Source organism: Chamaea fasciata, unplaced genomic scaffold (assembly GCF_029207755.1).
Source record: "Chamaea fasciata isolate MVZ Bird 193981 ecotype frontalis unplaced genomic scaffold, bChaFas1.0.hap1 SCAF_5, whole genome shotgun sequence".
In the NCBI taxonomy this organism is placed as follows: domain Eukaryota; kingdom Metazoa; phylum Chordata; class Aves; order Passeriformes; family Sylviidae; genus Chamaea; species Chamaea fasciata.
In genome coordinates this window covers 52,364,874-52,388,112 of record NW_027094090.1, presented here as the reverse complement: position 1 = coordinate 52,388,112, position 23,239 = coordinate 52,364,874, and the positions used below count along the sequence as shown (strand labels likewise).

The window sequence follows — 23,239 nt, the reverse complement described above, 5'->3', positions numbered from 1 at the left end:
ATTTTTTAAAAAATGGGCCATATTCCTCTGAAACAGTATTTGGACCATGTTCATGTGAAATAGCTCTAAGTTATTTGTTCCATGCAAAGGTTTTGAAATTATGAAGAGTAAAGGCAATGGCTTTTGATATCAGACCTGAGAAGCAAATTTTAACTCGCAGGATTTTTCTCTTTGGCTTTGAGAAGGAAAAACACAGCTCACACCAAGGAATTCGAGATATGAAAATTCTTTGCTTCTCCTACCTGAACCAGTTACACTGGTTTCCAACCAGCCTCGGATATGAAACTGTGCTGAGTGCTGGAGGCTTTTTCCAATAAATTGACAAAGCAAGCCTCTGGTGCCAGCACTCAGTCACTGTTGTCAGTCCTTTAACATGAGGTGGAAGCTCTTGATGATCAGTGAGTGAGTTACATGTTCTGTAATTGAGCAGACCCTGGCCAGTGATGCCCAGCATGTGCCCCTTGTGTGGTGCTCTTCTCTGCCTGCTATCACAGCATGTTCTTGAGAGAGACCTGTTTGCAAACAAGTTGGCCAAAGGCAAATGTGCTCAGTATGATTTCTTTTAGTTAACACATCCTTTGGATCATCTTTTCTAAATTTGCTTTACCACTTTTCTCCCTCCCACGTCACCCAGAAGAAGAAATGGCTGGCAGCAGAATTTATATTTCAACAGCCAGATTTTTTAGGGCGCAGGATGCACCTAGATCTGAGAACCTCCCCTGTATTTTAAGGTTCAGCAAGTCACAAAATGGTTTGCATGAGTAAACTACAAGCCAGGTAGTAGCACGCTAAGTACCAAAGACAAAGCAACCAGAGGAAGTTCTTCCAATAAAGCTTCCAAAATGAAGATCCTTGTTTTGTAAGAGCATACAACTTGAAAGAGGACCTGTAAAGAATTTTTTTCAAAAGCTAGACCTACAACCCCCATGCTTCAGTCACAAAGAGCACAGGGCTCTGTTTCTACAGAATGACTTAGAGTTGGATCCTGGCAAAAGTTATGTGACATGGATGCTTGATTTTTGATTTTCTTTTCCTTTGGAAAAGATCATTGCAGAAACCTCTGGAAAATACCAGAGGTTGCTTTGTCTATCTGGTTTTAGGTTTTGTACATATCTTCACAGTTGATTTGCCTTTGCCCAGACTGGAGCTTGTTAGTCCACAGTCACAACTGCAAGTCAGAGAAAAGACCTCTTAGCCTAGTTCAAAGGGTTATGCTGTGAAGTTTGGAATCAGCAGTAAAACTGCTCAAACTGTCATCATCTACTGTATCAGACATGTACAAACCAATTTTTGAGCTCATACTCTCAAGTTTCTTCAGCTTTACTCTACACAAAAATAATGACTTAGAAACAGTCACCAGAACCTTAACCAGAACTCTCAAATCCATACTCAAATGTTAGAAGATCAGGCCCAAGAGAAAAGCAGGTCAGCAGCTTTCACTGAAATGACCTCTTGCCAAAGTAACCTGAGAGTAGTTAATCTGAGACCTTTGCAAGCTTAATGGGCCATAAGACATGAGAGGAGAAAAAAATCCACACCAAGTGCCTGAGTCTTTGCTGCTCCATATGTTTTGAACAGACCTGGAAGCCAGTAATGGAACAGGAAGGATGTTTGTGCCAAGTGTAGTTTCTGTGAGTTTTACAATAGAGTGTAGTGAGGGGATTTCAGTTGATGTTGAAAACAGACTAAAATCCATTGAAACTTCTCTTGGCAGGACGATTTCAGTGTCCTTTCTTTGTCCCTGCTCCCCAGTGTAGAGCCTTGCCAGTGGTGAGCATGCATGTGGGGCCGTGGCACTGGGAATGTAATGAATTCCTTGTCCAGGTTATGGTCTGTATTTGTCCTCAGCTTACCTCTCCCTCTGTAACTCAACACTTCTCCATTCCTGCCCTGTGTTTCCTCATGCATTTTAAAGAGGAAAAGCTGTTTAACCATCTCCTAGCCATTGATTGGGTAGAATTTCTCTTACTTTATCCAGCCCGGGTAGGATGATACTATAAAAGTAGAATCTGTAATTGATTATAATTTCTGTGAAATATTAGCATCTTCAAAGGAACATAAACAGCAGTCACCTGAATAACAAAGACAGCAGGGCTCATATTCTTTCTCCCTTGCATGCACTGAAAAAAGAGGAGTAAACTTGCAGCATCCCACATAAGAGATCTCAAAGGCAGCATAAAGCAATCCCTTGGTTTTGCTTTTTGGATTCTTTTAGGCAGAGGAGAGCAAGACTTTCTATCAAGAACCAAGGCTGCATTACTCACCAAAGGCACCTAAGCTTTGCCAACAAATGCTTTGTGTTTCTGCAGAAAATTTTCACAGCAGAGCATTCACAGAAAGGTGTTAGGCAGAGATGAAGCTTTGATATTTTTAGATTAGGTAGATGATCACTTGACAAGGTCACTTGACAGGGACACACACACATGACAGACTGCAGTGGCAAATGTCCTGGGCTCCAGAAATTCTAGCAGGCACTTTGTTATCATTTGAGGAAGTTCTAGGCTGTAGATCTGGCTTAGCACTCAGTAAATCAGACTTCCCCTCCAATTTTGAAACTAGACTTGTTGATATGGGACCACCTTTATCTATCCTTTTCCACCTTCCCCATGAAAAAGGCTATTGTGATACATCAATCTCTTTTAAAATGCTTTATTAATAAATCCCTTAATGAAGCAAAAAAAAAAAAAAATCATAGAAAACATTCGTTGTTTCCAAGCAAGGCTTAGCAGTAACTTCTTGGACTTCCTTCTCTGTCCAATTACAGAAATTGTTGTCAGATTTACACAGCTGTCCAAGATCTCAGACCTGATAATTTGTCACCTGACCAGTACTGCGTGTCATTTCCTGCTGGTGCTCCATCCTATGTGCTTCCTTTTCCCATAAATTATGTGCCTTCAACTACCTGCAGGTACTTAAATGGTACTTTTCTTCTAAGGAGTTAAAGGCACCTTAGAAGTGCACTACTAGTTTCTCTCTTTTTGCATGAAAGATTTTATTTAGTCCACATCTCAGGAAAATGGCATGCCTGTATCATAATTAACACAGCTGCTAAATGGAGAGGATGAAGGGTGGTTAAATGACAAACAGAAGGTGTGTCTGCTGAGTTTATATGCCAGACATTGGGTTGGGTCAGTGTCTGCTTACAGAAGTTTGCAAGCTGCATTGCAAGTTTCCTGGTAGATTACAACCCCACTGAAATACATTTGATTTTCCTCATGAGGCCTTTCAGGCCTTACTTCATGTTCCTGAAATTACTGGAAAATTATGATGGCCTCGATTCAGAAAAAGATTTCAGATGTGTCTGCAACATGGATTGCAGCATATAGTACATGGAGTGATACTTGATTAAAAACAGCACTTGGTACTTGTCAACAATATTTGATATAAACTATAAACTTGATCAAAAACTTGATATAAACTTGATATGAATCTCAAAACTGCATCTTGTACAATTGCAGTAGGGTTGGTAGTGCTTGTGACGAGGTTGTATCACCTTTCTTGGATGGGATCCATCCTGTTGTTATGCACCTCAGCGTAAATTTTTTTGCTTGTTGCCGTGTGGTTTTTTTTTTTTGCTTGTTTGTTTTTTTTTCCAAGAGATGCTATTTCCTAAGCTAGAGATGATGTAGTAGAGAAATTACACTATCTGTTACAATCAGCCCAGAAAGACACAGCTACTGAAAAAGGCTGGGCATATGTGGGACACCAGTGTAGGGAACAAATTTGGTATTGTGTACTGGGGGAATTGCAATACATTTAAAAACATTGATGTAAATTGAGATAGGGAAGGACCTAGATTTACCAGTTCATCACAGCACAAGCAATCAGAATCTGTGATTCAGCTTCCCTAGGAAGGACTGTGTAGAGCTCTAGAGAAGCCCCGTCTGAAGGATCAGTTGCTTTACTGGTTGGGGAGCATTTGTAGCACCTGTGTCATGAGCGGAAGCCAGAGGAGCTCAGCTCCCTGAGAGTCACAGAATGGGGGATAAAGGGAATAAAATTCAGCACTCTTACCATTGTCAGTGTTATATAGGAGATAATAATGTGAAAGGACCCAAAGCAGAGGTGCAGTGGTCATGAACTGGCCATTTTACAGGAGAAATAAGACTCCTCCTGACTATTTGGGAAATGTGGTTCAGGAACAGGCTTCCAGTGACAGTTTAGGGATTAAAAAAACCATTTTCAAACAGAGTTGATGTCTACTAGCAAAACTGGGCTTAGTCCTGAAAAACCTATTGATGTGATAATGTTCTGAAAATCCCCTGGTTGCCTGCCATTTAATTGGCTCTGTCAGATTTCTGTAGATGTCTAGAAATTACACTCTCTGAACATCTCAGTGTCCATTTTCCAAAACATGGATTAAGAAATGGTACTATTCCACACTTAAAGTCTGAGTAAATAGCATGAGAGCACACATGAAGCAAATACAAAATATAGCACAGCTGGGCCTTTCCTTTAGAAGAGAATGGAAAAGTTACAGGAGTCACAATCACATTTTTAATGAAAGAAGACTCTTCTAGGAAGTGTGAGATGTGGTTTCATCTGTCTTTTCAGGTTCTTCCTTCCCTGTGAACTGAAAGAGGTTCAATTTCATACCACCCTTTTCCCTAAATAATGGGAAGCACCTTAAAACCAGGCAGGATTGGGATTAGGACACTCCCTGCTCTGCTCATTGAAATAGTGAATGAAGCTGAATGGCTCAACAAGACAGAAGTGGCTAGAGAGGTAACTTAGAAGTGGAAAAAATGGAAATACAGCCCAGTGCTTGTGGTGCTCATTTAGAGGCAGAATTATGGCTTCAAGTCCACTCAGACTGAAGAAGAGCTTGAATTCTGCTCTCCTCATGGCAGCGCTTTCTATAAATAAAAGGTCTCACAACATAAGGTGTACTCCTAGGTGTATTTGGAAAGCATGAACTCCTCTTGGACTCTTCTGAGATGTTATAACATCCCATTGTTACGATGCAATGCTGCATACAGGTAGCTAAAAAGGATTTCTGCAGTTCTTAGTGAGGCAATTAAATCCTGGAGGATTTCAGATGTGCTGTTCTCTGCTTTATTTTCATAGTCGACTTTTGGGGAGTTCCCTCTGGGCAAGGCAATTGTTGTGAATTCCCTTCTGAACCACTCAATCTCTACCAGCACTGCAGGGTGAGCCTAGTGGGAACTCAGGGATTTGTGGTGACACAAATGCCAGTTCTTACAAATTTTAGAGGAAACCTGCCCCATTTTACAGGGAGCTAGACCCTACCTGGATGTGTTCAGATGGATTTGAGAGGACTTGAGCAGAAAAGGATTCAGAGCATATGTCTGGCTTGCAGTGCAGCACCACACAGAATTATCTGAACTATTGTTTAGGAAAATAAGCCTGCAGAGCTGAAAGCACGAGGTCTTTAGAGTCTTAAAGATTATGAGACCTCCAGAAGTCCACCAGTACCTGACACTTAGTTTCGATGCATCAATCAGCTGGCACTACCGAAACTCTGCCAGATGATGCTATTCAAGCTGCTTTGCTTGAACTTCTTTCTGTAAAATGCCGGTAGAACATGAACACAGAATTGTTTGCAGATTGAAATTGCAACCTGAAAGCAGATTATTCTATCATCTTCCTGTTATAAGACTAGTGTTATTATAATCACGAATTTTCTTTAAGTTTCAGGAGTGTTAAGCAGAGAACATCATGCGGTATGAATGCCTGCACAGGCTGGCACAGCGGATTCCTTTGAGCCTTGGATAATCGGGGTGATTGCTAAGCCTGCACCTCCCACGGCCGGGGGAGCGGTGCCGCCTCCCGCTGCCCGCCGTGCCTGGCAGATCCCAGATCCCTTCCTTCCCTACCTGCGGATCACAGGGCGCGATCCGCCCGGCAGGCTGCCGGCACCCCAGCTCACGGACCCGGAGCCACTGTGCCTCACTGACCATGGAACCCACTGTCCCTCACGAACTCCGGACCCCACCGCACGCCGGGCGGCTTCGGAAGCGCGGTGGGCGGGCCGCGCCCCTCTGGGCCGCTTCGCTCGGGGCGGGGATTCGGAGACAGGCGGGGCTGGGGGGCCGGCGGAGGCCGCCCGAGGCAGGGGATCCGAAGATTCTGAGGGGTCTGAAGGCTCTGACGGGGCCGAGGGGAGCGAGCGGCGCGGGACTCGGGGCGCGGTTCGCACCCGCGGGAGCGCGCCCTGCCTAGGGCGGGGGTGAGAGGAGGCGGGGCCTCATTTGCATCTGCCCTTTGATTGGCTGGGGCGCCTTGTGCCACCGAGCGGCGGCACGGGATTGGCTGCGGCGCGGCCGGCGGCGGGGGCGCGGCCGGCGTGTAACGCGCAGGGCGGCCCCGCCGAGCGCGCTCAGTCGCCGGGTAGCGGCCACTGCCACCGGAGCGCCCCTGTGCCCACCGGCCACCATGCTGGACCGTGAGGGCGGCTGGAGCGTGTCCTTCGCCGGCTGCGGCTTCCTGGGAGTCTACCACATCGGCGCCGCCACCTGCTTGCAGGAGCGCGCCCCGCACGTCATCCGCGACGCGCGGCACATCTACGGCGCCTCCGCCGGGGCGCTCGCCGGCGCCGTCCTCGTCGGGGGCGGCTCTCTGGGTCAGCGGTGGGGCCGGGGGGAGCGGGGCGGGGCGGGGCGGGCGGCGGGGGGAGCCCCGGGGAAGGGGCAGGTGCGGCGGGCAGGGCCCGGTGCGGCGCGGGAGGGCGGGCGCGGCCCCGGGGAGCGCTCGGGCAGCGGGGTTCCTGGGCCGGGCCGGGCCGGGCCGGCTCCGATTCTCTGCTTCTCTTCACCCCTAAACCGTGTGTCCGTGGGAATTAAATCCGAACGGGCGCAGGGAATGGTGTTGGCGATGCCCGATCCGATTCCCTCACTAGCCGAAAGGTCGGGGTTCCTCCCGTCCCTGAGAGCGTCAGGGGCTGCTCTCACCGCCGCTGTCCAAAGTCCGGGAATTACCTGGGAGAGCGGCCGGCGGCTGAGCCCTGACACTCTCCAGAGCAAGTCGGCCAGGCCCTGTCATCAGCTGTAAACAGAGTGTTTGCGCTTCGTTGGGAAATAGAGCATCTCCCTGCACGGGAGGTGCCGGGTAGCTTTAGCTTGCTTCCTCCAAAGCTGCTCCTTTCTGGGGTAAGGCTAAGAGAGTTAAGGTCGGGGCTTAGGTTAGCTTTAACGTGCTTTTCCTCTCTAATCTGGGCACGGTGTGTGTTGCAAAGGTCGCTTAGGTGTATGATTAGAAATAGCGGATTGGTGAAAATCACTGATTTTAGTTGTCATTTGAATAATAGAAGTAATCTTGTGTTGTGATTATGTCGGATAAAGATGTTAGTTTGAAACTAAATGTAGTGTGCTTTGTGAAATACACACTTGTTTTCTAGCTGTAGGAAAAATACACCTTTTACTTTTAACTATTTAGGGCTCATGAGTGTACATTTTTCTAATGAATTGAACTGAACAAAAGCTATCAAAATACTAAGGTGTTTAGGATAGCGACTGGACTGCAGTTTAAGAAACTGTATGAAATATCTGTAAATCTGAAAGTGATTTTGTCTTTATACTGAAGAAATCCACTAAGTAATGCTTGTCTAGTTCATGACTCCACACTGATTGTTTTTGCTAGCAGCAGCCTTGACTGGTTTAGAACTAGAGGATTTTGTAAACTCAGATTTCGTCTTAGAAGAGGAAGAGAACAATGAGTACCTCTTTTGAATTTGGAGAGGTTTGTGGGTTTTGCTTTTAAATTTCTGAGGACAAAATCCACTGACTAAAACAAGCAGAAGTTCCCTGTAAGTACAGGAGAGCAGTGCTTGTCCCTGCTGCAGCTCTAGGACATAAGCTTAATTTCTTCAAACCTTCAGCAGTAAACTTGTGCCGCTTAATTTAATTTTGCTGTAATGTCTGGACGTGACACACTTGAGTTATTATAAGCCCGCTTTTAAAACAAATAATAATTTTCCCCAACAGCTGTTTTTTGGAACATACCCAGTTTTATGTCTGAAGTCATTGTAAGTGATTTGAGAAGGAAGCTGTCTTAGATATTTGAAGCACACTTAAGCCCAGAAAATGTATATTGTTTATTTGACAGTATGAGTTAATAACAGCTTTTAAATGTTTTAGCACTTTAATAATTAAGAGTTGTAGATTTCAAACTATTACCTTTCCCAGTTATGACCAATTTAATTTGCCAACTGAGATTTTTTATTTTCTCTAACTAGTAGAATATATGTGTGGTCACTGTCCAAGGTAGCAGATTCCATGGGCAAGTGTGTTTTCACTGAGGGAAAAAAAAAAAAAAAAAAAATCACTTGGGAATGTTGGAAGACAATTCAAAACCACCCACATTCTAAAATCTGTGAATTGCTGTAAATTGATGAAACTAATAAGGCATTCCCACGCTAATTCTCTTGAGTTTCTAGCTGCGGTATTTTGTGAGCTTGTGTGAAAGCAGAGGATGGTAAATAAGCTCTAAAGAAACACTGTTGTACAATGATAGGACACATTTTGTGAGTTTTTATTGTATGCCTCTCTTACTCTGATATACTTTAATGTGCAGTATTGGTAGTTCCTGCAGCTAGAGGTGTAATAAGTCCTGTGGGGTTTTTTCACAGTTGCCTTTTACTGTGGGTAGACAGAGCTCAGCTCTGCCCAGAGGTGAGCAGAAGGATGAGAGGGCAGCAGGCACAAGCTGGAACCTGCTAAATTCAGATGAGGTGTAAGGAAAAGACAGTTGCTGTGAGAGTATAAAAGAACAGGTTCCCCGAGAGGCTGTGGGGTCTCCACACTTGGACATGTTTGGGGCTGGGCAGGACTCAGCCCTGTGCTGGTGCACACAAACAGGGGGTGCAAATCTGTGAGCAGGGGTTGTGGCTGGAATTGAAGAGCATATTTCATTTCTTGCAGCCTTGTAGATGTTTTAAGATGTAGATGTTTTAAGTGAAGGGTTTTCTCTTTGATTCAGATTACCTTCTGGATAGGTGGGGAGTCTGTGGCACTTCAAATGTGGATAATTATAATCATTAGCCATTGAAGGGGGAAGAAAAGTATACTTTCGTGGACTGACAGAGAGGTTTCTCTCGTTAAATTTGGGGGAGGTTGGGAAGCTTAGCCATGAGTGTTGTTTTGAGGATGAAGTGCATTCCAGGCTTTTCCAAACTGAAATGTTGAAGTTGCACTCCTTGGATGTCCTGGAGATCTGGTATTTTGATGGTGCTGTGATCATCCATTCCAGTGGGGCACATAAAAAGAGCCAGTTTAGTGGAGGCTGTGAATATATAATGTCAGGTTTTACTCTGTGGGGTAAACTTCTCAGGTTTTACTCTGTGAAACGAATAGTAAATGAACAATTAAAAGTAGGAGTGCAGGACTATAACAAGAAACAATTCACATTTATTAGGAAGATTAATTTCTTTAGCTGTCTTGTGTTTCTAAAATAAAATAGATGGATCAAGACCTGCCTAAAATCCCAGTTTGACTTGAGCTCTGGCCCTTAGTCCCTTTTGGAGAAGTTCCTGTTTTGGAATACACCAGCCTAAGAAGTAACTGTATTTTAGTCATGTTGGAAAACGAAGAGAGAAGGGAAAGGAGTTGGACCACTTTGAAGTCTGTTAAATTAAATAGCAAAAAGCTTTGTAAATTTTCAGTGTTTTAATATCACATACTCTTAGATAGAGCTTTGCTTTTTTTTTTTTTTTTTCTCTCCTTGATTTGGAGCCCTTTCTGGGTCTAAAATATGTTAAAATAAACAAAATATGTCGGCTTTTTTCCCCCCCTTTTTTTCCTATTAACTACTTTAGGCATAGAAATTCTTTGTGTGGAAATGATGGGTAACTGCTAAATCAAATTGCATGTATTTGTTTGCTGTTGGTTTGTATTTTAGAACAGGCAAGTTGCTTGGTGCATAAGTTTTCAGAACTGTATTTATTTTGGAAAAGGTAATTATTGCATATGCTCCAAGACTGCTCTTCCTGGCCAGAGTTCTGGTAGTTCAGTATCTCAGACTCCTGCAACACGGCTGGTTTTAGGAAGTTTAGAAGATTGAGCATTGCTAAATAAAGAAAAAAAAATGGAGTTGGTAACGAATATCTGGATGCAGGGAAAATTAGAACTGCTAGGACTGCCTGATTCTGCTTTTGGAAGTAGCTTTGTCACTTGTCAGAATGTGACTTGTGCAATTTTTTTATTTGCGTGTAAAATGTGTTTTACTAAGGTAAACATATATTTGACCATGAACAGTGAGCTGTGTCTAAATTGTTTGCTGTCTTCTGGGATGGTAGGTGGTGTCAGGCTACTACAGGTGGTGTCAGTGGATTTGTGGCCCAAGATTTCCCTCTGTGAGGATGGAATGAAAGAATTGAAGTAATAAAGATGGAGTGTGTCTGGTACCTCAGATATTTTAGAGATGCTCTTTTGGATGCAGACTCTTGGTTGAGAATGATAAACGTTTAGTTATTGCTATTTGGAGGAGGAAATAACATTGTAGAAAGGTAATATTTTTGGAAATTAATATGAGCTCAAAGGCTTAAGCAGAGTTATTGCCAGTGCAGTGCACACATTTAACCTGATAAATTATATTTTTTCTGTTCTAGTAAGTTCAAGTATGTAAGTTCTGAAAATATTTTCAGAAGACCTTGTAGCCTATCACTCAGGTTGATAAGGTGTTACTTTGACCTTCCTCCCCTCTCCTCTACCAAACTGACAAGCAATTTCCTCAAAGTGTGCCCTGGAGAAATGTCACATTCTAAGTTCAAACAATGCATTGCAGGTGGATGTGCTGCTCTTCCTCCTGTGACTAAATGTTGAAAGGATTTTAGTGTTCTTCAGGAACAGTCCTGTCTTCTGTAGTGATTTGAAGTTCCCAAACCTAGATTTAATTGGAGAAAAGATTATTATGTGTCTGTTACTGTAAAAATGGACCTATTTAGGTGGAGACCTGTGTGATGTATTATGGATCTCTTCCACATTCCTTTCCCACTGCTTTCAAAACTTCCCTCCTGGCATTCCTACCAGGTCACAAATCATGCTCCCTTTAGTGTGTTTATGTATCAGTGAGGAGAAATAGTGCCCTGAAACCTTAAGTTTGGTTCATAATTTTTTTTTCCCTCAAAAAATGTGTTTCTGGAATGAATAATTCCTAATGCAAGTATCTCATGTGGGTATTTTACACTTAGAGTCTACATCTTAATGACATATAAGTAGCTTAATCTTCACTGGGAGATCTTTTTGAAAGTTTAAAGTGATTTCTTTGTCTCTCAGAAAACTCCTAAACTCCTTAAACACGTTGGACAGTTACCTAATCTGTTAGAAAGCTCTCGTATTTTTGTTCTAGCTGTAAGGGAGATAAGTTGGAGCTCTTGATATGCTTTATTAAGTGTGGGTTGTGTTTCTGCTGTTAAATGCAATGCATCTTCTTTCCAGCTCAGGCTTGTGCAGATGTTCTGGCATTAGCCAAAGAAGCTAGAAAGCGAAATCTTGGTCCTCTTCATCCTTCCTTTAATGTGATAAAGATAATAAGAGATGGGCTGATGAGAAATCTTCCAGAGAACACGCACCAGTTGTCATCAGGCAGACTGTGTATTTCACTCACCAGAGTATCAGATGGCAAAAATGCCTTGATATCTAATTTTAACTCCAAAGAAGAAGTTATACAGGTATGTTTCTTTTTGGTAACTTTTAGAACCTTCTATAATCCTAGGTCCCTTTAACATCACCTGTTGGGTTTCTGCTTTAAGCATTTCAGGTATTGTTACTCTGACAGTGTTTTAAAGAGGGATTCAAGCTTTTTTACATCAGATTCATGTACTCGTTTTCCCAGTCGATGTGTCTGTGAACTGTTTTAGGGAGGAGGTGCAAGGGATCAGTCATAAAAAAGAATAAATGCCTTAAAAGTGCAGTGGATCTAATGAAACTATAGCCTTAGAGAATAAGAATTTATTTTCTAAAGATAAATGTTTATGTCAGTAATGGAACAGTTAACATTTAATTTTTATGGTCTCTTTTTCTTACAGGCTTTAATCTGTAGTTCATTTGTCCCTATTTATTGTGGCCTCATTCCACCATCATTTAGAGGTGTGGTAAGTCTCTCTTGTTAAGATCTAACAATAGTTCTGGCTATTCTGAAAATATTAAGAATGCATGTGGGGTTTTTTGCTATCCTACTGTAAAATAAATACCTTCATCATAGCTTCTAGTACTTTGCAAACTACAAAAAAAAAAAAAAAAAACCTTTGCAAAAAGAAAAAAGGAACACTGAATGTGTGGAAGATATTATGTGTATTTTAACACACACATATTGTCACTCTGACCCTCCTTTGCCCCCTAAAATTCATTAACAAAAGAAAAAGATAAGATAATAAGTATGGAACCTATGGATAAATATTTATTGAAGGAAGTGATGCTCTTTCACCTGCACAAATTTACAAGGAGAGTCACCTATAATTGTTCATAAAAATATCTTTTGGTATAGTTTATTGTATATCTTCGTGTTCTGGCTGTAGGGAGATCTGCCTTACAACTGGATTTAAGTTCTGTGTTCAGTTAGGTGCAAACAAGGCTTTTTAATGCCAGAAGGCTTTTAAAAAGCCTCTTAATACTTCACGACTGTACTGGGCTCTCTGAAATCCCCCCTTACAGAGACAAAAACTGCAGGGATGTTGGCATGGTTTGTTGTAGGTGTTGTAATTACAGGTCTGGAAGCAGATCTGCATTTCAAATCGAGGCAGTGACATCGGTGGCTTTTTATTACCCTGTTCTATTCACTTGCATTTGCTTTCCTTCCAACTGTGGTGCTCCTTGCACAAGGAGAAGGGAAGGAAGAAAGGAAACTTTAAACGTCTTTAACAGTGGTTGATTACACCCTGTTCTCAAGGCAATTTGCAAGTATTTAAAGGTAAAGAACAGAGGTGACATGTTTTCTTTTCTTTCTTCATGCTGAAATTTAAGCAAAAGTGATTAGAACTGTATAGGAATTTTCTTTATCTGTACTTCTAAACCTCGTATGTCTCCTTAAACTCTTCCAGATTAAAGGTGTTATGAAAAACAGGACGTTGGACTGAATCCAAGGTTTAGGTGGATCCAGGCTAATCTGGCTGCTCAGTTCTTGTCACCAGACAACGTTATTTTAAAAGGCTTAGTGCAGAGTGCAGAACCATACAAGTGATGCTTTATTTGGCCATTTTTTGAGGAAAGGAAGGCATCATTCTATTCTTTCAATCTTTGCAATTATTTTGATACGATTTTAATGCTCAGGAAGCAATTTTGGGTGGAATTAAGTAAGAATACCACGTTTACATATGCTTGACATGACTCCTATAGGCTTAAGCACAACAGAGTGTCAAAAATGTAAACTTTGTGGCACCTTTGTGCTGTTTACTGCTTGGCATTCCTGCCTGTATATGGTAAAACAAAGGCTTAAGGATAACATTTAAGAGGTGTATCTAACTGCCATCCAAAAGCTTTTGGGTGTGGTGGCTTTTGTTTGGGTTTTTTACTCCTTTCAAACACAGCAGTGGTTTTAGATTTAAAAATGACTTGGAGGAACAGCTGAGCAGATACTCCAAATAATGAAAACCATTTAGATCAGTAGAGCAGTGGCACCTTTTAATAATTTCATGAGAAGGGTCCTCCTTTGCCAGACCTGTTGTATTTTATGTATGTCATGAACAACTTGGGGATTTCACTTGTACTTTAGTGATTGCATTACACACCTAAAGTTTGGCAGGAGCTGCATGCTGCTGGGTCCAAAGGGTATCCTGGGAAGCTGACAGGCCATGAGCTGCCCTCTTCCTAATTCCTAATGTGTTTCTCACAATGGTAAGGGCCTGAGTATCAGGGCAGCTGAAATTGATAATCCAGGTGGCTCCTGCTCAAATCGCTGCTCTGTTGCATGTATGTTTGATAAGGACCTACATCTTAGTTCTGCTGGCCTGTTAGGAAGGAGGAAAATGTAGCCTCTGAACCAGCAAAGCTGGTGGTTTGGGAGCAAACCCGTTTCCTGTGGCCCACTGGAAAGCTGGCTGCTGTGAGTGAGTGGAGGGGTTGTCTGTAGCCACTGCAGCTGCTGCACTAGACAGTAGTTACCACAAAACAGAGAGCTTTGGGGTAACTTTAAAGTGTCTGAGGTGGTGATGCACTAAAAGTATGCAAATGGGCCATTCAGTGTGGAGACAAAAGCATAACCTGGAACTTGAACACAAAGCATGTGTAGATGTCTGTGACTTGGCAAAGTTTCTGAAGCACTGTTTCATTGTTACTCACACTTTCCTTATGTCCTTTTTTGATGCTTTTCTATCAAATTCTAATTATGAAGAATATTTTTAAGTTAGAATGGTTTAATATCTTGGAACCTGAACTTTGAAGCACGGAGCTGCTTTTCTCTGCATGTTGTGTAGGATTATCATCTTTAAAAAAAACATAAAGAAAAATCCCAAACAGAATATGCTTGCACTGCCTGTGGAACTGTAGGTAGGAATGTTTATTGGCATTAGAGAACAGATCATGCCACTCAAAACGTTTAGCTTGGGAGCACCAGGCTAAAGTTACAGCCTTAAGTGCTGTTTCATTCTTGTGTGGGGGCCTCTGCTGCTCAGACATTGTCAGCCCTTGAGATGTGTTGTTCCTGTTCCTTTTTGTAGCGCTATGTGGACGGAGGGATCAGTGACAACTTGCCTCGCTATGAGTGTAAGAACACCATCACAGTGTCCCCTTTTGCTGGGGAGTGTGACATCTGTCCCAAGGGGAAGTCAGCCAACTTCCACGAGATGAACGTGACCAACACCAGCATTCAGTTCAGCCTGGGCAACTTTTACCGCTTAACACAAGCACTCTTTCCACCTGAACCCAAGGTCAGCCCCTGCCTTCCTTTGCCTCACCTCTCCACATGAAAGCTTTTGCAGAAGACTGCAGTGTCTTAGCATTCCATCCAGTCACACAAACTTCTCTGGAGGTGTATCTTGTTTCTATGTTTTCCTGTTTTGTCTACGTCCTCCTTGGTTTAATCTCTCTCCGGGCTAAAAATGCAAATCCTGCTACTGGCTTTCAGTGTTTATTTGGGAATTATCACAGGATTCTATCAAAAAATCAACAGTGGGAAATTAACTACAGTCAGTTTGTAGTCCTTTCATGTTTACCTGCTAAGAAATTAGAAGACATTCTAAAGTTTCATGGTTTTGTAAAGGTCTTAACTGATACTTGGCACAGGCAAGTTGCCTTTAAACTTTGCTCATTGCTGTTAGTTACAGATCTGAAGAGGGAAATGCTCTTGAATTGCTGTTGTGCGAGTTGGAAAAAAATAAAAAAATAAGACCTTTTCAACTGGCATGGGATATAAAACAGCAAAGAAGCAATTTTTCCGACTGCTGCAGATATATTTTAACTGAGGCGTTTTTGACCACTTCAAGACAAATTCTAAATTCTACTTATGCAGGCTTTATTTTTTTTTTATTTTTTATTTTTTCTTTTTTTTTTTTTTTTTTACTAGTACCCCTGTGTAGGTGAGCTGGTATTCCATCTAGTAAAAGATATTTTCATAGGGAAGATAAGTCTGCGCCTGAGCATCAGAATTGCACGGCTTATTTTTCAAAGCTTTGGGAAGTGAGAAGCACTGGGAGGGAAGGAAGGGAATTGGCATATTCCAAACACCCTGTTTCATTGCTGCTAGCAGCTTCTGAAGAGCTAATCAAGGAAACAAGAGGAGAGGGAAATCTTCTAATCTGTTTGAAGGCCATCATTCAGTGCATCTGTAAGATAAATTAATGTACCTGATCATGTATGTATCATCACAGTAGCCATAATAACCTGAATCTGTTGTATTCCAGCAGTTGTTAAGGTGGCTTTTTTCTTACAAGACTGGAAGGTGAATGAAAATGGCTTTTCATTCTGCCAACTGTTGATCTGCAGTTGAAACTCCTTTTTATTTGTCTGACTCATTTACTCTATATTTGCAGGTACTCGGAGAGATCTGTGAGCAGGGATATTTGGATGCTCTTAAATTCTTGAAGAAGAATGGTATGTTAAACTTTTAGATAATTATTGATTATATGGTCTTAACCTGAGTTTAAAAAACCAACCAAAAAACTCCAGATCTAAACAAACAAAAAGGGTGAGGGTTGTGTGTAGCTAAGAAGGGGGTTGGTCTTCCAGAATTTTGGAGGGATCATGATAGTTTCATTCTTGTAGAGATGCCATAGTTATAGTTCACCTGAGTCAAACAGTGCCACACAAAAGTTGAACTTTTGGGGTTTTGTCAAATCTGTGTGAAGTAAATGTTAAGTGAAATTTCCAAAGAATTCCAGTTCTAGGCAAATCATATTATTACTTGGCTTTGTCTTAACTGTGCAGGGTGAGAATAGGCTACTGCTTCCCACTCCTCTGAAACCTGTATCTCTATTGCCTCCTCTCTGCTGTCATCCAAGTGATTTTCTGGTAGTCCAGAAACAGGAGCTGGCTAACAAAAATAAAAACACAGTCACACACAGACCCTCTGTGTGAGAAAAGACTTTGGAAGATGACACCTTAAAATGGAGCAGTTGTTGACACCCACATAAGTTTAGGAAGAAGAATTACGAGTTCCACTACTCTACTCGTAGAATTCTAATAACATGGTTTATATTGATAAATGTAATTGCTCTGCAAGCTTTGAGACAAACAAGTTGGAAACAGTAACTTGATATTAGGATGAAGTTAACCCATGTGTTAAATGTGCCTGGGCCCTGTAGTCTTTGGATGCAGGAGCAAATTGGTTCTGGATCAGATCAGAGGAATGGGAATGGAAATGGGACTTTTGCAGTATTACAGATAGTACCAGCTGCAGGATGTAATGCAGTCATTGATGTACTCTGCTGATGCCTGGTTACTGAATATTCAAGTTGTCTTGAAACAATTCTCTTCACTGAAGAACCTCACAGTTCTGCTTAACAGCTTGATTTTCCATAATGTTGTTTTATGTATTATTATTATTATTTAATGAGACAGTCTTGCTTTATAGCTTTTATCAGGTGATTAAAAGCACAAGCTCTACAAAGAGCCTCTGCTTTGTGGTTGTCTGTGCTGAGCTGGGTTCTGCTGCCGTCCTGCACCCATAGGTTTCCTGTGTGCAAGTTTCCATCTGACACTAATATCTGACATTCCCTGCAGTTCCTCCTCAGTCTCTCTGCCCCATGTCTTCTCTGCAGTATTGTCCTCCTTTTCACACTGCTGAAACTGTGATCAACTTTGTTTTTATTCTGTCACAGGGTTGTTTTGCGTCAAGCTTAATCAGTGATAATGATAACCTTTCCAAGGTCATTCATTATGCATTAGCTTTCATATTAAGTTATTTCAGCTGTAGGAATTAATTCCCCCCACCCCCCCATCTGTGACACTTCAAATATTTTCCTTTGTTAAAATGACTGTATATTCTTCTGACATTTGTCTTTTACTAGTACTTGCAAGTAGGATATAGGTTCTGTTGTATGCAGGTATAGATTCTAGTCAAATTTGGAAGTCTTTTTTCATATGTAATTTTATAGATTTTCGGGAAACCAAGTGTAAATACACTTCTTGTGTTTTTCTCTTTGAAATCATGATCTAGTGCTTGTTTCTGAGGTAATTATCAGTGCTATTTCCTAATTGGCGCCAGTTTTGCAATGCAACCCATGTTGATTTAGATCTGTATTTTGGATACAACTGAAAAAAAATATTGTAATCTAGTTGCTTTCCTTTTCAACCCTGTTGTAGCAACGCCTCAAAGTACTCATGTGATACTTGCCATGTCAAATTTCCCAAATGTTTGATGTGTTTTAGGTGTTTTCTTTCAAATACATATTAAATCTGTTTTCCTCCTCTCCTTTAAATCCTTTGCTTCCTTGCAGGAAAGCAACACTGGTAAATGACTGTATGTTTCCAGGGCAGTTTCACTTAATTGTTCACTTTTTTCCTTTTCTTTAGAACCTGTTTTAAAGTAAGACCTAAATCTCCAGAAGAACCATCACTGTGATTAAACTTTTGTGGGATCCTAAGAGCCAAGTGCATTTGACATGGGGTAGATGACGATGTTCCCTCAGGACAGGTCTTTGTTCAGACACACAGACCTCAGGTGCTGTACTGGTACTCTGGAGACCTGTGGATCAAACCTAAGTGAAAGCTCTTGACTCTTTCAGGTATTCTGAATGACTCAATCTATATCCACTTGTCCTTCACAAAAAAAACCCCTCATGAGGATGCACAACAACACACTGACCATGTGAAGAGAAGAAAATTGACAGAAAATAACAGAGTGGAAACTTTGAAAATTACCAGCTTAAATGATCACCTAAAGCAAAATCCATGGCCTTTGGAGAAGAGCATATTTGAGAGTCTACCTCCCAGACTTCGTAAAGGTGCATGCTTCAGGCTGTTTCCTGTAACTCTGAGTGGCAAACTTCGATTTTTTTTTTTTTTTTTTTTACATTAATTCTTAGATCTATTGCTTAGAAGTTCTGGATACTGTTTTTTGTCCCTGGATAATGTTGTGGCATGAGTCTGTGTTCCCGTATTTTAAAATACCAAAGAGAAAGTTTATGGTAAGAGTGCCCTGAGATGAATTCTTTCATTTTCTAACTGAGCCTTTTTTAGTAACACTTGATAATGTTGACTGGATATTACAAAACTCTGAGAAAGTTATTGAAACTGCTTTCAGATAGTGTAACATCTTTTCCCTAATAATTATTCTTAAGCACTGCAGGAAGCTTGTAAAGAACAGAATGGACTCTATGCTCAGTTCTCTAAACTCTTCCCTATGAGGGTGATATCCTACCTGATGCTGCCATACACACTCCCAGTGGAGTCTGCTTACTCAGTTGCTTTACGGTAAGGAACTTGTAAAGAACCCTTTCAGAATTATCATCAGTTTGGAAATGTACTCATTGAGAGCTTATTCAGTGTTGGAGGCATTCTGGGACTGTAATTCAAGTGGTAACTGTCGAAAGACCAATTATTTCTACCTACCTGATGCATTCTCCTAAAGCCTATATAATCCAAGGCTAAATAAATAGACATATTAAGAAGATTCTTAAATAGCATATACTCATATTACTAATAGCTCCCTTGTAATTGCTCAAAAGAAGTACCCTTAGTTCTGCTTTCCAGGGTTACATTCTTCATAACCATATTCTGCAGGGGTATCTGAACTCTCCACATCCTTCTTGTGCTGCTTTTTGAAGTCCGGAGTGAAATTCACTGTTTACTCACCATATCAGTTTTCTTACCAGTTTTGTTTAGGTTGACTGAAAGTTGTGCTCTTGAAGCAGGGTTTAATATGATAAGTTTTAATTCTTGTCAAGGAGAAGTTATGCTCAATGAATGCACCATAAATCCTAAGCTTTATGCTTGCTTAAGAGAATTCCAGTCTTTGAGCAGCGGATGTCATGACTATTGTTAGAAAATTTTGAAAAATCAGTTCTGGTAATCTAACCTTACAGAACTTCAGTGAAGTATTTTATGTACCACTGAATGTGGCACTTCTGTGCCATTTTCGGTGGATGGGGAAGAAGCAAGTTTCCCCAGATCTCTCTGTGGGCTTTTCTTCCTTGTCCCACTCTGATGTAGCTGACCCCTGTTAAGGGTATCATAAGGGGGGAAAAAAAGTACATTTGGGGCATTGTTCTTGCTTTGCCTTCTCTTTGTTCTTCCATTGTGCTTTTCTGTTGTTCTTCCTTCCTCTTCCACCTTGCTTGAAACTGAGCAGAAAGTTCCTACCACAAAGGTCTTGGGGACAGGAATATTTTGCAGGATTCCTGTGCTTGTCACAGGGTGTAGAATTCACACACTGGTCAGCCACTCAGAATGCGGTGATTTGTGCTACCCCTTTTCTTAGCCTGTAGAAGAGAGATGAGAGGGCTGGATGGGAATTCAGAGAGGTTGAGGAGAAATGGACACCTTGGTTAGGGGAGTTGATCTGGGGAGAAAAAAGCTGGTTTGGATGTGGGACAGGGTGTGTAAAAGTAAAACTCTTATTAAAAATCTCCTGATTACAGAAGTTCTGTTTTGGTTTTGCCTGCAGTTTGGTGAACTGGTTTCCTGACATGCCCGCTGACGTTCGATGGATGCAGGAGCAGCTTTTTCAGATTGCTGCCACAGTTTATGCCCAGGCTAAAAGCAAGCTCTTCTCTACAGCCAGGTAAAGTGCTGTGCTGCTGCATGCAAATGACACAGTTTTAGAAATTCTCTCTTTTCTTGAATAACACTAGTTGGTTTTTGAGGCATCTCTCTGAGCAAAAAATGTAGTTCTTGGTATGAATTTGCTATTCATCCTACTGTCCTCTCCTCAGTTACTTGATAGCAAATGTAATCCAGTGTCTTTTCTTCCTTCTTTTCTTAATGATATTTCTGATTCCTTTCCACAATGAATTTGGGGATTGTCACTTTCCTGTTTTTACCCTTATTTAGCAGTTTCTCATATTCCAGACTTACCAGTCCTGAGTCTCTTCATCTGAGACAGGCTTTGGGAAGACACAGAATGACAAAGTTGTCTCAGAAATAGCTTCTAAGAAGGGTTCCTTGGTCATTGTATCGTGACTAAACACAAACACTGTTTTATTTCTTGTGGAAAAGCAGCTCAAGCTGTGTGGAAGTGTCTGTGTGGGGCAAGTTGAGGTGTTTTTATTTGTGGGAGGGCTTGTGCATGTTGTTTGCTTGGTTTTTTGTTATTTGGGTTTTTGGTCTTTTTTTCCCAAAAGCACTGCAAGAGAGAAGAGAAAAATTTTTTAAAAATAGGATATTCTTGGATGAAACTTCAGTTTCCTGTTTCTCCAATTGGAAAAGGCAAACCTGGTGATTCAGGTGCTGGTTTAGAGTGTACACAAGTTCTCTTTCAGTTGTTCAGGTTGGTGATGACAAGCTGATTGTAAAGTGGAATGCAGAGATGGCCTTTGGGAAGATGAACAACTGTATTTGCTCCTTGTAAATATGACAAAAATGCCATTGACACACTAATATTCCTTTCCTTCCTTCTTTTTAAACAGGAAAGACAATTATGCATCGCTAAAAAAACGTCAAACTGTCCCATCTACTGTGGAATTTCGTTCTTCATACTGCCACCTTAAAATGCCTCACTCTGCTGCACACATTGAGAGCTGGCTCTGGGAATCTTCATGCTTCATGCACTCAGCTTTGAAAAATGCTCCTGCTGATAGCCAGGACCAGCCAGACTTAAAGTCCTATCCTAATTTCCTCCCAAATCCTGAGGAGTCTGCAATGGAAATAGATGTTGACTCTTCCTCAGAGACAAGTTTCCAAACTGCTCCAGAGTATTAACTGGGAAGTAGATTCCACAGTTTCCAAAATTGAAATTTGGCAGAGAAACTTAAAACCTGGACTAGGGGTCACTTCCTTTGTTGCCAATAAGTCTTGGGAAATTACTTGTTTACAGCTTCCTGACGAATCTGCCTTGGGAATTTTACTGTTTTAAGGATTATAAAAACAGTGGCTGCTATACTAAGTAACAGATTATAGCTCTGTCAAAACACCAGCTAAATCAGCTGTACTGAGACTTGTAGTTAAACAGTGTTTCTCTGGAAATCAGTCTTTTTAAAAATTACTTTCAGCATTAAAATGTAAATTCTGTGAACAGATTGTTAGACAAACAAGCATAGATAAGAGGACCTTTTTAAAAATGTAATTCTTAACAATATTATGTGTTAGGATTACTTTTATAGCACTTAAATGAAATTGGATTTTTACTCCCTTAAGAGGAATACACAAGTGAGTTTCTAAGTGGCCTCCAGTGTCCATTTGCCTTATATTTAAACATACTGTTGTGTTTATGGAAAGTTGTCTGCACAAGATACTGTACAAACAGTATTATTCTAGGTAGTTGTATCTACTCTGCAGTCCCTATTGTGTCTCTTTCCCTCCTGAAATACTTCAGGCGAAAATGGCATGAGAAATGGGGCACCTTCCCCTGAAGTATAAACAAGTACAGTTTCAGTGACTTCAGAGGACTTTTTTTGTTTTGGAACTTAATATAAAGGCTTAATACTTGATTAAGTATTGAAAAATAGGTAAAATAGTAACGGTGGTTAGTAGCAAACAGTGTGTGGAGAAAGTGTTAAACTTTACAGAAGATGTTAACAAAAATCAATGTATAGCAAGTGGTGAATGATGTTTAGGTGGTCTCTCTAATTGTTTCCTGATTATTTTTTCCCTTCCAGTTTCAGAGAGTTTTCTTTCCTTCTTTTGCTTCCCTGTTGCTAAAGGAAGAAAAAGGAAGGTGTCTCTCCTGTCTCAGTGAGGTTTGATAACCCAAAGGAAGTTTCCCAAGATTGTCAGGAGCAGCAGAAGTGTAGAACCTGGTGGAGGTGTCAATATTCAGGGAGCTCTGCAGAGGTCTCAAATAATAGGTTGAAAATTTAGCCAAATCATACCTCTATTTAGAGTTGGCAGCTAAAACCATTTCCACTACAAAGGTTCTGCATGATTTTAACAAAGACAATGCATTAGTGGTTGAGGGCATCTGGGAAGGAAAGTGATATTAGGATTAATTACTGTCCTGATGGCTTACCAGGTCTTGTACAATTTCTGAGGAGAAGGAAACAATAATGGCTTTAAAGTTGATTTGCACGTGTGTTTGGGGGGAGCCTGTGACCTTGGGAAGCTTCTCAATCAAAAGAGGGAACTCTGTGCAACCCTGGGAAGAGCTGCTTCAGGGCCTCTTGTCCGGGGGAAGGAGTTGGATTGTGATGCTCAGGAGCTGGGACATGGGAGTGTGAGCTTTGGGAAAAGTATAGCACTTGAATTGGGTCTGCTTTTCAGACAGTCTCTCAGCTGTGATTTCCCTAAGCTTGGAGTGCTGCATTTTACTATATTCAAATGGATTTTAGGCTGGGGAGGAAGTGCTGAGCTCTCTATTTCTGTACTCTACAAGGCTGGTGCTACTTTACTTCAACTCTTCTGTTCATTTCTTGAGTGTATATATTGTCAGACTTGCAAAAAAAAAAAAAGAAGTAGGAATTGTTACTCTAACTACAATTAAAGTATACAAGATCTGTTTTAAATTGTCTTCATTCATTAGTTTACCAGTTTGTGTTAGAATTGAAGCAAGAATGCCAAGTTTTGCTTTCTTTGTTGGAATACTTTTATTAACTCCATTTAAATCAACCTTAACCGCTTTTTCTGTTGGGCACAGCTCCCATTTTGTCTCCTTTTTCTAAAATAAAAACACAGTCTTTTCTGTTCCCGTGGTCTCTGAGATTTCTTGAGTGTAACTCACCCTAGTGCAAATTAAATCAGAATGTGTTGATGTCATTGAT

The 23,239-nt window shown here is 41.2% G+C and overlaps 1 protein-coding gene across 1 annotated transcript; it reads left to right on the top strand.

The window, feature by feature from the left end:
- Positions 1 to 6,396: 6,396 nt before the first annotated feature.
- Positions 6,397 to 23,199, top strand: LOC136289664 (1-acylglycerol-3-phosphate O-acyltransferase Pnpla3-like). Its single transcript, XM_066183675.1, has 9 exons — positions 6,397 to 6,583; positions 11,394 to 11,626; positions 11,984 to 12,049; positions 14,609 to 14,818; positions 15,920 to 15,980; positions 18,113 to 18,331; positions 18,668 to 18,800; positions 19,993 to 20,109; positions 20,954 to 23,199. The coding sequence occupies exons 1-9, from the start codon at positions 6,397 to 6,399 to the stop codon at positions 21,243 to 21,245; spliced, it is 1,518 nt and encodes a 505-aa protein (XP_066039772.1). The 3' UTR covers positions 21,246 to 23,199.
- Positions 23,200 to 23,239: the final 40 nt, after the last annotated feature.

Excerpts from the sequence above, each read along its gene's own strand:
- LOC136289664 (XM_066183675.1), top strand. The coding sequence starts at position 6,397 with ATGCTGGACCGTGAGGGCGGCTGGAGCGTGTCCTTCGCCGGCTGCGGC. Across the intron at positions 6,584-11,393 it reads CGTCGGGGGCGGCTCTCTGG|CTCAGGCTTGTGCAGATGTT; the intron begins GTCAGCGGTGGG and ends TCTTCTTTCCAG. Across the intron at positions 18,332-18,667 it reads ACCTCCCAGACTTCGTAAAG|CACTGCAGGAAGCTTGTAAA; the intron begins GTGCATGCTTCA and ends ATTATTCTTAAG.